At 36.1% G+C, this 12,602-nt stretch overlaps 1 protein-coding gene across 1 annotated transcript; it reads right to left on the bottom strand.

Moving 5' to 3' along the window:
• Positions 1-7,596: 7,596 nt before the first annotated feature.
• ogre (optic ganglion reduced) lies at positions 7,597-12,543 on the bottom strand. Its single transcript, XM_034339983.2, has 4 exons — positions 11,370-12,543; positions 10,360-10,467; positions 9,779-9,934; positions 7,597-9,280 (listed from the first exon to the last, which is right to left on the bottom strand). Exons 1-4 carry the CDS (start codon positions 11,616-11,618, stop codon positions 8,708-8,710), a joined length of 1,086 nt encoding a protein of 361 aa, XP_034195874.1. The 5' UTR covers positions 11,619-12,543; the 3' UTR covers positions 7,597-8,707.
• Positions 12,544-12,602: the final 59 nt, after the last annotated feature.

Raw genomic sequence — 12,602 nt, 5'->3', positions numbered from 1 at the left:
ACTTATTTTCTGTGTGGTGATACTACCAGTACTTGCCACCAGAGGGACATCCGCAACATCTTTCTCGCTAGTCCTCATCCACCTATCCATTACTTTATTTTATACACATACAGAGTACTTCTAATATGTTCGGCCTAATTCAAGAATTATGTCTATTTAAATGAATGAAGTTTAGTATCAAAAAAATTAATTTGTTCTATCAGGGCACTTACATCTCCTTATTAGTTTCAGATGAGGTTCTGCTATACGTTAGTAGAGTGAATGAGATTATCTTATAATTTTGTCCTACTAAATGGTACGGTTATAATATGTTCGATGTGCAGGCAAGGTTAAATAGCCTATATTTAAGGAAGCATGCTGCAAGTGTTCCCTTCGTGGCCGAAATGTAAGCAGTTAGCACGTGGATCGCTGCTGCCACTAGAAATTTTCCTCTTAGATCAATCGGCCACGTGGTCTCTGTCTAAATTAATCTTAAGAACATTCCACGTCAAATCAGCTACCGTCCAAGTCCCCTCAGGTTCTCCTTTTTTCTTCCTTTTTCTTCGCTAGGTTGATTCATCTATCGTTTCAAGAAACGTCAAAACTTCATAGGATTACGGTGACATAAAATAGTATTTGGAGAAGCGCAATGATTGTTTTCTCAGAAAATACCGGCTACCCATAGAAATATTAAAATATCCTGGCTGCTGCAGTGGCTACTACTTGAAGCACCCTCTTCTACATTTTTTTTACTTATTTTAAGTTTCGGTTTCAATGTATCATTGCGTTTCTTTGAAATACTATATAAAATGATATAGGTTGGAATAGTATTGTAGAATAATAGTAAACGTACCAATTATGGGAATAGGATATGTGGTACCCCACAGCCACAGTTGCCTTAGTAATCTAATACAGAAAATTTATAAAATAATAAATCATTAAAATGATAAGGGCTAGAATGGCTGCAGTGAAAAGAAATATACATCAGAGCGATGCAATAGAAAGGAAAAGTTTGCGGCTTTTGTCATTTCGATCCCGGCATCCGAACACAATTCAAAAGCAATGCGTATCGTGAAAAAGAAAATAATCAATTTAGTCTTGTGCTCGGGTCCAAACGGTTCGAAACACCTACACGTCAATCAGCTCACTTCCCGTTTTCCGACTCCTTAAACACAAATCAATCATATCCGCGCTAGCGAGTTCTATTTGTGTGCTTTCACCGGTAACACGTGTTTCATTAGGAAAACGTGTTGATCCATGTACATTACACCGATCGGATTCAACCAAATCTATATAGAGATTGAACTTTCTGTTGAACTTACTGACTTTCTCTGCATTAGGTGAGTATTCATTTAATAGGATATTTTGATTTTGATTAACATTTGTAAAACGATACTATATATGTCTCAACCTAACCTAATAATCTTTTGAAACTAAACGTGATCCCATTTCGGATAATAGAAATCTTATGCAGATATCGAGAATGTCGGGTTTTGGCATCAAGTCTTGTTATTAATCAAATCAATCTCAATCGTGGACAATTTAATCTATTTTTATCCGTTCGGCACATGTGCATCAAGAGTCTACTTCAAACTCTTGTATAGAACACGCGTATAAATCAAAGTAAGAAACTATAATATTAAAATTAAAAATAACAATTTTGAATTCACATAAGACTACATATTTATTAAAAGAAATATATTAGTGTGATAAAACAGAATATTGAATCATCCTGTTGATATCCAGAGCAAAGAAAAAGAAATCATGATTTAAAAGCAATCATGTTTTTCATTTTCTGTAAGAGAACGTTAATTTCACATTATACGAGCAAATTTCCAAGATCACATATTTTAGTGTGGTTTGCGCAATACAAAAATACGCATACATCTGGAGCATCGGATCATCATTAAGCTTGCAAAGCTTAAACCGCCGCGCCGTTACGAAATCGCGAAAGCAAGGGTCAGGATTTATGATTACAGTAAGAATTAGACAGTACTGTGTAGAAATTATCCAAGTATCATTTGTATAATTTGAATTGTACAAATGTCAATTGTGTACCTGTACGTGTTTTTAATCCGGGTGTTCGTGCATCTATTCGTCAACGTTTCTATCCATTTTTTGACAAACTACCTGATCTTCGTTGTACTGGAACAACTGATCAATCTTGAGTAAACCTCTAGGTTACCTCATTAGCGCAGAGATGGCGCATCGTCAAATGTCTCTTTTACCAATTATGTTTTCGCTAATACCCGTTTCTTTACAATAGGAATTATTTATGTACTACATATATTTCTCTTTATTTATTTGTTAATTATAAATAACTTATTTTGTATTTAATATTTTAACAGTTATTTTAGTATTAAAGTTTTGAACTATGCAGTTTTACATTTCCACCAATGGCAGTTCCTTGCATATAATTTTGACCAATCAGAATCGTCTTCATTGCCTATGTACGCAGGTCTAATTCATTACGTCACTTTCCCCTGAAACTTTGTTCTGAGTGCACGCGTTCGTGACAAGTGATATTAAATCGTGTTAAAATATTAAATTAAATTGCATTTCTAATATAACAAGTACGAAAAATAGAAGGAAAAGTTGAAGAGAAGTCTAGATTCATCATTTCTGACATAGATTCCACATTGCCGTCAGAAATACGTGAGGTGAAATTTTGTACTCTTGTCGTGAATTCAGATTGAAATTGAAATAGCATTATCTTAATTATTTCCCTTTTATATCGTTAATTTCTTAAACATTATTGAATTTGAACGAAAGAATCCGATAACGTTTTTCCTTGAGAATCGTAATATCGCGTGACTGGTTCGCTAACCTGCTTCGGTATCGTGCCGAGCAATCCTGAACTGTCGCCATAGGAAGATCGCGCCATTCCTTTCGCGAACGTCGCGGTGATAAGATGTATTGAAGGTACGCTTCCGTATAAGTAAAATAGGTACGCGTAATTTATCTTTTGACATATTTTACATAAATTATAGAGCTCGATCGTTTGTTAATCATAATTGTATTGCTGTGGCTAAATTTTATTTATATAAATTTATATTTCTTATTTGTTACAGATATTTCGGTGATATTGAAAAGACGCCACACGAGACGACGCCATGACAGTTGATATCGGATGAATTGATAACGTTTTTATTTATTGTAATCAATTTACTAATATTTATTATTACTATTTTTATTGAGTCATTGTTAATTGTAAGCATTTCTTTATAATTAATTGATACCAGAATCAAGGAAGAAAAGATTAGAGAAATTTTTTTTTCTTTGATCAAATAATAGGAAAGGAATAACTAATTTTTTATTTTATTAAATAATTTTGACTAGTAGTTTAACATGGGTGTTTTAAATTAGAACAAAACTGACACGATTTGTATTCTACTGCAGATGATTGCTTCTCTTCTGCAATTATTTAATTATATTTTCATTATTTCAAACAATCTGATTTTGTTCAATCATGGCAATTATACATATTATAATATACAGTTTTCGGTGCAAGTTTAAATAAAAATAGAATTGATAATTTTTAAAATTAACCGTAATTCTTCTTTTTTTATTACAGATGAATTTTTGAATTTTTGAATTCCTGGACATTGTTGATGGCTTTCTTCACGACTTCCGTCTTCTCCTATATGGCAACCTCATACCTGGTTGTTGTGCATCCTCCTACTTGACTGTCGGAAGAAGAGTGCATCTGCGAACGGTGAGTCGCATGTTTTATGGTTCCTCAGGTGCCCAATCATGTCGTAGGACGAATGGTCCGAATCGACACGGGTTACTGGTTGTATACGTGGTTGGCGAGCATAGTGACCATGGGTATGATTATACTCATGAATAGTAACATTTTTATTGTGTTTTATTTCATTTAGTTCAGGCTAGGTCTTCTTGTACTTCGCGTTTAAATATTATTTCTATTCCACATACTTCAATAGATATTTATGGAATATATAAATGCTTTTAAATGTTCATGATACGATTTTATAATAAAACGTGGAATATGAAATATTGTAATACAGAAACAATTTTATTTATTTTTTCTTTAACGGAGAAGTCAGATACCATCTGATTTAGTTATTGTAAAGATTCAAATCGATATAATATTGGTAATATAATATGTATACTGGACATACGTATTAATGGTACTTTTACGTTTAAATTTAATTACATTTTGTACATTGTAAATTCAAATATAATTTGGGAATTTTTTACAAGTAGTAAAATTTCGTTCATTCTATAGCGAAGTTTAACTTATTTACACGTTCATGAAAAATTGAACAATTTATGTGCAAGAAGACAATTCGCGACGGGTAGATTTCCAAGTCAGAGTGATCTATTTGAATACCTTTTGCATAGTTTTGAAAATTTACTCTGAGGAGGGAGTCGCCTGAGGATGTTTTAATTTTTTTATTAATTTTCACAGTAAAGTATTTTTTCATTGCAAAGAATTCTTAATTAGAGTCAGTTTGCTTTCAATAAAGTATCAAGTTCAATTTTTACATTAAATTCTTTTTCATTTTTCATGTTAGTAATGCAGCATTTTTCCGTCATAGTTGCTCAATTTTGCTTTTCAGTATTTGTTCTTAAAGTTTTATATTTACAAAGTCGAGTCACTTTTATTAAAATAGTGAAATATTAGCCCGTTAGATGTTTATGTACTAATCATTTTGTTGTAGATCAGGATTTTCAGGTTTAACCCCTTCCGTGTTTATTGCCAAAGCCCATTCACGTGCCCAGGTGCTACTTGGATGGGTAGAGGCAATGGGCACGATGACCTAGTTCATAAGAATAATAATTAATAAGCGGCTGGCATTGTGTTAGTATATCGTGCACGACGTAATTTCCACATATGGTGTGTGTGTGTTTTTAAGCTGTGGGATTGCATCGGTTTAATAACTTTTTCATTTAACTTTTAATTCGAAATAATATTTTATTCAACAAAATATACAATGAACGTACAAACCAAATAGTATTATTACCATTACTATTACTATATTGCCATTATTATTACCATGATTATTACCATGATTATGAAATATTCTATATCAAAGTAGTTAATTAAATTTTGTAATTATCATTATACGCAATGATTGCTAGCCTTGCCAGACGATTTCAGTGAAAAATGGTACGTGCCGTAGAGTGTGATGTGAGATGAAACTCGGGTGACGGAGGCGTCCCGGGACGTTCTCCCTAGTTTAGGCTCTTGCGCCCGGGTGGAGTGTATAGGGGTCGTGGAATGAATTTTTGTGAGAATGTGATTTTGCCTTTTTTAAATATAGCGTTAGGTAGGTAGGTAGTATACCTTCTGGTGTGTGTGATGGATTGTAAGTAGGTAGGGCCGGGACAGGTTGTCACAGTCTCTTGGTCGGGTAGGCGCGATTTCGCGTGATCAACCTGTACCTGGAATATATTTGAAGAATTGACGATACCATCGATACGAACGGAGTACGCCGTTCGCCTTCGATTCTATCTGTACAATTTTTCAAATTTTTGGCGACTTCATAAGTCGTCATACGCGATCGCGATGGCACGAAACGCACAAGTTCTGCTCGAGCACGGCACGTGTGCACGAACAACGACTTATATAAAGTCTTTTTTCGTCCACGTGTCAATTAGTTTCGCGAGTTTTCTTTTTTGTTGATTGTTTTTTTTTGTTTTGCGAATTTGCAAGTCTCGAGCTTTAGATATAAGTTTCAGGTGGGTGGACCGCCCGAAGAACGAAAAGGCTATATGCCGAAGCGCCCCGACAAACTGTCTTTCAAGAGGGGAACTACTAATGATTTTGCATCCTTTTGCAAAAAAGGATGGGAAATCATTATCGTTACTACTTTGTCACTGTACTTGTCTGTAGTTGTAGTTTTGTAATTGCAGGAAAAGAGGGGGCCCGTGACCCCCATGATTTTGGGCAAATCGCGTTTTTAATTTAGTGTTGCGAATGAATATCGATCACGGAAGCATTCTGGTAAGAACGATCAAATCAACAATTTATTTATGTATATCTTTTTAAATTTTCGTATAGGTTGTAAGTTTATGGTTTTATAGAATAATCATAAAATCATTAAGATATAATCGTCAAACACTGCAATGATTAATTAAGAGAATTTTGATTTAAGCAAATCTTTGATGTTATTACGAGCGCTCGTATAGGCAGATATCCTTAGTATTTACAAGTATGTAGGACAAATATGCAATAGCATATTTATTAATTACAGATCTGTAATCAAAATAAAAAAATATTGAGGTAGAATTGAGAATATAAATAGATAAGTAGATAGGTAGATAGTGAATAAAAATAATGCTCCGTTTGCTGTTCATTTGCACAACAAAGATGTTTTGAAAATGTGCATCAAGAGGATGATGTTATTGAATTTAAATAAAAATCTGTATAAATGGGGAGAGAATGGAATGAGAATAGGGCGGGTCTCCACCTGCAGCAACCTCCTCGTGGTGGAGACCTGGACAATCGTTATTATTTGGCGGGTAATTAATAACTGCATCATTATTTCTATGGTACATTTATTAATTATGCGGCAAATAATACGAAGTAATTGGTTGCGAGATTAAGATTTGCTTCTTTGTTTTTTCTTTTTAATTTTATTTCTGCTATACTTTTTCATTAATTTTTGCATTATTTTTAATGCATTTTCAGCTCACTTTTATGTTACTGTTAGTTATCGACTAGTCATCGATCCTTAGACCCGATGTAGTTCCTAAGATCGTCGTTGTGAATTGTAGAGTGCGCAGCGAAACAGAAATGAGGTTTTGAGCGATGTCGGCATTTCAGACCGCAAGATACGCCAATTTCTGTTACATCATTTGTGTTTACGCAACAAGTTGATTTCATTCAAGATTTTAATACCGGAAGGACAGAAATCTTATCGGAAAACTGAAAACGTGCCTCGCGTAACACAAACTCTTTGATTGTTACTTGTCTCTCTTATCTTTTCCATCGCCGATTTTAACGCGCCAACGTTTTAGTTTCAAACCGCATTACCATACCGTGTAAATTTTAGAAAACGCCGACATCAAAACATTTAGTTTTATCGTCAGCCCGATCTCTTTACCCCTCTATCAGCACTTCCATCTGAAATATATAAGACTCACAATCCCTTAAAATTTAAATTAAAAAATTCAATTTTCTTTTTAAACAGTAGGAAACTTTTATTCTTTTTTAATACTTTTACAATAATATTAAAGAAAAAGCATAACGTCTTAGAATTACAGTATATTTTCAATGTCTTTTATGTTACAGTCAGCTGCTAATAGGAAAAGTATCTGTAAACTTTGAAAGCATTGAATTACAGATGTTAGCCTAAGTCTCAAGTTTCCTATGATTATGGGATATATTGTAGTTTATAACACAAGACCAATATCGAGGCATGAATAACTAAAAAAAAAATCATTCTTGATTTGTCACCAACTGACGATTGCGGTAGAATTTAAACTTTTACCATAATCGAATATCAGATAGAAAGAAAAAACCAATAGATGCATAAATTGCACGAATATTTATAATATTCGTATAATATTCATAATATCAATATAAAACCTTACTCGTTCTACCTAATAAACATTCGAAATTGTAGTACCGTTAAAATTCGGTCGAACTTCTTTTCTTCTCTTACTTTCCAATAGGAAACACACATCATATACGATACACAATCGGTTTAACACTCGTAAATTCTTATATTGATACATACAGCAGAAATTAATTAAGAAACAGAGGACATAGACGTTAAAAAAAAAAAGATCCGTGTTACTTTAATACAAGTCTTCTGCGACAATGTTTTTTTGTCGATGGAACACAAATGGGCAAATATTAGACTGATCAGAAAATTTTGTTGCTGGTTCTAAAAAACGTAGTTTGTGTATTTTTTTTAATAACTGCAAACAGAAAGATAACTGTATTCCACATTCATTATCACTAGGAAACTAATTTGCAAAAATCAACAGAACTTTCTGATCAACCTGACAATACAAATCATATCTCTAAATTACAATAAAAATTGATATGCATCCTTTGCAACTAATTACTTAGTCACGGTATTTTGAAAACTAACACATACGTTGACAACTTAGAAAGAATAATCATTCAATGAATTGGATCACGTATATGCTACACAGAAATATCTGAGAGCAAGATTTCTTGCGACAGTGCACATTATAATCACGATAGGATAGCATAAAAGTCGAGATGACCTCACAGTAGAAAAATGTTGCATAGTAAAAGGTATTCGTATGCTAAGATCCTCATCGCCTCGAAACTTCCTCTGTCATAGAAATACGTTCGATTTACTTTGAGCAATACTTCTCGCAATAAAATAGATCTGTTGCTTTGGAGAACGAACACTAATTAAGAATAATAAAAAAAAATAATAATAATAAAGAAACAGTTCTTGGAATAACCGTTGAAACAACGATACTTTCTCTCGTACTCACACACAGTCACACTCTTGTGTACATACAAAACCGAATGTCATCGCGTGTTTACGAACACACATACGTCAGTCGTGCATAACAATTGTTCTCTGAAGGCGCTACCTATGATAGTAATTCTTGTAACGCGATGATTTCCACGCAGACAACGGTGGTCAGTGTTCTCCCCCCTATAATTCCCCGAAGGAGGTCAACTAAAGGCAATGAACCTGCCTTCAAACGATGAACCTCAGCGAATCAGTTCAGCCTTTCTAACGAAAATTCTTGTTATAAAGTTATCAATCTAAGCCATAGCTGATTGCCTATCGCCCATCTTCTTGGTCAGTTCCTGGAGGAAGTCCCTGTAGATTAGTGAGTCCATGTTGGAAGACAGAATGTAGAGAAGCCACCAATCACCCAGATCAATCTTTTTGCTGATACTGTGACAAGTTTCTATACACAATAGCCGAGAGGAGAGATGTAACAGTCTCGGTCTCACGGCCGGGGCAAAAATGATGGCTGCTCTGTATACCATCAGACCCAATAACAAGATGGATAGAATGGTGAACCAGAACCAGATGAAGATATACGTCTTCTCATTGACGATGTTTAATGGAAGAATGCAGAGGGAATCGTGTTGCTGTATCGTTCCCGAAGCACCATACTTATAGAAAAGACACTTGGTGACGCGAGGGAACACGTAGACCATGGGATCCACACGCTCTTCCTGTGGCACCTCCGAAAACTGCAGTACTCGCAATCCGTAGCTGAGGAATTCCCCGTCGAAAAATCGATTCATCAGGTATAATTGAACGAAGATATTCACTAGGCAAAGCGCCTCGCAAATGAAGTATCGGTACACGTACATGTTGTGACTCTGAAAGAACAAGCGATCGGTGAATTGGCATGAATTGGACTCAACGAGGTTAAATTGGATCTAACCGAATCGTCTCAACCGTTCTTTCTTATTCTTTCCTCCTTTCCCTTGGCTAAGATTTCAGTATGTGACACTTTGACCAATTGAGGCATCTCTGTGAACGTTCTCAACCCTTGCTGAAGTACTTATTCTTTTAGAACTTGAAAATTCTTTAATAAATTCTTGCGTTTTATAAATATTTTTGAGATAGACTAAATAAATTTTGGATAATTTTCAATTAAGTGAAGTTAGTAGTCCGCTATATTGAAATTACATAGCTGTATTAATTTGGCTTTAGGTTCGATTAGAGATTAAAATAATTTTAATTTCATCCCATTATTATTTACAATGTAAATACACTTTTTAAAAAAGCGGCTGAATATGATGAACCAGTTGAGACAAAGTTCGCAAAAGTAAACTTAATGTCACCTAAACAGGAATTTAATTAGGATCACTTACCCTAATATGATTCATTAGATAATCCATTAACACGGACTTTTTCTTCCGAATGTTCTCTTGTTTATCGAGGCCGTGATTCATACCCATGACCAATTTACTGATCAAACCGCCCTCCCACATGTTCCACAACCATTGTGGTACATAGCACAAGCATGCCTGTTGAATGTAATATACATATTCGTTTAATTTAGTCATGGAGGATATGACAAAGACTATTATTAAAATATTATGTGTAATAACCATAGACATTTAATGCTGCATAAATATACAAAATGGAGGTGCCTCCATATTTGTAAGATAAAATATTGGACGTCATTATTAATGAGAGCGTTTAATCAAGAACAGTTTTATGCGGTAATTAAATTAAAATGAAGATAAAAGCATTTTCTCGAAGAAATAAGAAGTCAGATATGTAATCAGCAACGCGAAGGGCTCGTGCATTCGCGCGAACCACAGTTTCGGATATCCAATACGGAAAGACGAGAATAGCCAGTCGGATGTAACAAAAACCTAAACCAAAAGTGCAGCTGTCTAAGTCTTATCTGTCACCCGTACAAGATTACCGATAAACGAGCCTTTACCTGGAAGAATAATACGAAGCAGACCCATTGGTAGTACGTATAATATTTCCTTGCGTCCACGTCGCCGAAGTCGTTGGCCACTCCTGGATGCGCCACCTCTATACCGACCTAACAAGAAACAGACTCGTCAACAATAGGATAATGACGAAAGAGTGCAGGTGTACTTGATTAAATTTATATATTTGCATCGTTATATTGTTCATTTATCGTCTACTTCCCGTACGTATTTATAAGCGATCCGTTCATTCAGTTCACGAAAGCATTGTACCTTGTTTTATCTAAGAGAACCGATCTCAAAAAAACAGTAAAAATTATAAAGAGTGCTACTCATACATTAATAATAGTAAGAGGTTAAATAGAGATCTACAGTCATATTTCTGATTCAAATTTGCCGCCTAAACATAGTGTACCAAAATTTCATAACTCATTCGATTGGCGGGAAATTTGTTACTAAGAATGTGTGTATGATTTTTCTTTTCTTTTTTTTTTAATTTAACAAATGTTTTGCAAAAGTTATTTCTTAAGAATTGTGAATAATCATACAGCGAGTTTATTTCGTAAAGCATGTGTTAATGTACAAGGCAAGAGTGAGAGGAATTGGAAGAAAACTATAGATAACCTCGGGGGTAACCTGAAGCGATTTCGTTGTTTTATGTTCTTTTTACTCGCTGGCAATTAGATCTCATACTATCGGTATAAAATACTCTTCGCGGTTGAGTAACACTATCGCTAGTGGCAAAAAGTAGTTTTAAACAAACAGAAATTCCATTTTGATAAATTGTCTTCTAGAACGGAAATCGGAAATAATTTAGAAATAAAAAAAGAAAATTGTTAACGTTGATTAGTCGATACAACATTTTTCTACAGTTATCAATGTACAGCATGTGTCATGGTCTATTTGATCGTTGAACTTCCCAAAGCTGGGAACAGGTGGTTCAAAGGACAAGCATAATCAAGCGTAGATCCAAGTCGGAAAATTAGGGGCACAGTCGCTAAACGAGATTACCCACCTGCCGATTGAATGCATCCGGCATAGTGAACGTAGACGTTATCCAGCAATAAGTGTTGACAGGGTGCGGTGGTAAACCTTGAACGATACAGTTGATCGGATTACCAACGTATTGGGTGGCCGTGATCACCATCGAACACGTGAAAAGTAGCACCGCCGTAAAGTGGTTGTGCAACCGGAACACCATAGAATCCGTCGTGATCTCCTGCCATTTCAAGAACGTGCCAAGACCCCCTAGTAGCTTGTACATGATTGTTTTCTTAGCTTGTTTACAATCGAGTAATCTTCTTTACGCGACAACGTCCACGTGGCGGAATGTGTCACGAGAAGGAGAATCGGGTAAAATCGTTATCAACTAGAAATTTCGCGGGCCCTCATCTACCGCGGGTCCGCTCGAAAAGCGGTAAAACGAAACGAAACCAAACGAAACAGACACACGACGATCGTACGGCTATGTCCACGCGGCGTGCCTCCCTCTTTTCCTTTTCTCCTGTTTCTCCTTCTCCTTCGGCGTCCTTCTTTCCTTAAGCTTCCGCCCTACTCCTCCTCCACTCGCTGTTTCTTATTCTTTTTACGGGGTGATGGGAGCGCGCACGATCGGTCACCGAACCAACGTTGAACAAGACCGCGAACGCGCTCGCCTTTTGTACACGACTGTCCTCAGTCAGGAGTTTTCAACTCTGCTTATACGATGCGTCGACGAAACACACGTATCCTTTTCGCATCTTTCACCGATCGATCGATTCTACGCGTAACTACGTTCAGTTGAATCTCGATAAACAAATGCGCAACATGGAACGAGGGAGCCTCGTCGTTTCTCGATCTTCAAAGAAGCCCGCGACGCACGCCTGCGCGTCCAATCAACTTCGTGTCGGATATACGACACTCACTGTCAATCCTGTTATTTCCTCTGAGTCGGTCTGAGGATTTCACCGAGAAACACAGGCTGACACAAAATTGTGCAACAGCCGGACCGAACTCTCTTGCCGCTCAGGGCTCCCCCTTTCTCCTCCACCTTCACCTCCTCCTCTACCTCCTTCTCTGTCTTCTCCTCTGCGCGGCACTTTTTCTCTCGATATCGTGCAGACAGATCGTACGAACGGGTGCGAACCAACATCGAATTGTGTCGGCATATACACGTATGTACGTAGCAGTCTTCAACGTCGACTGACGAGAGTAGTCAGTGGCTTGTTGTTCAAACGAGGGGCGAGAGGGAACCTCTTTCGATCTTGCT

The sequence above is a fragment of the Osmia lignaria genome, chromosome 10, assembly GCF_051020975.1.
Source record: "Osmia lignaria lignaria isolate PbOS001 chromosome 10, iyOsmLign1, whole genome shotgun sequence".
NCBI lineage: Eukaryota > Metazoa > Arthropoda > Insecta > Hymenoptera > Megachilidae > Osmia > Osmia lignaria.
The sequence above is the reverse complement of the archived record's forward strand: the minus strand, read 5'-3'. Positions and strand labels throughout refer to the sequence as shown.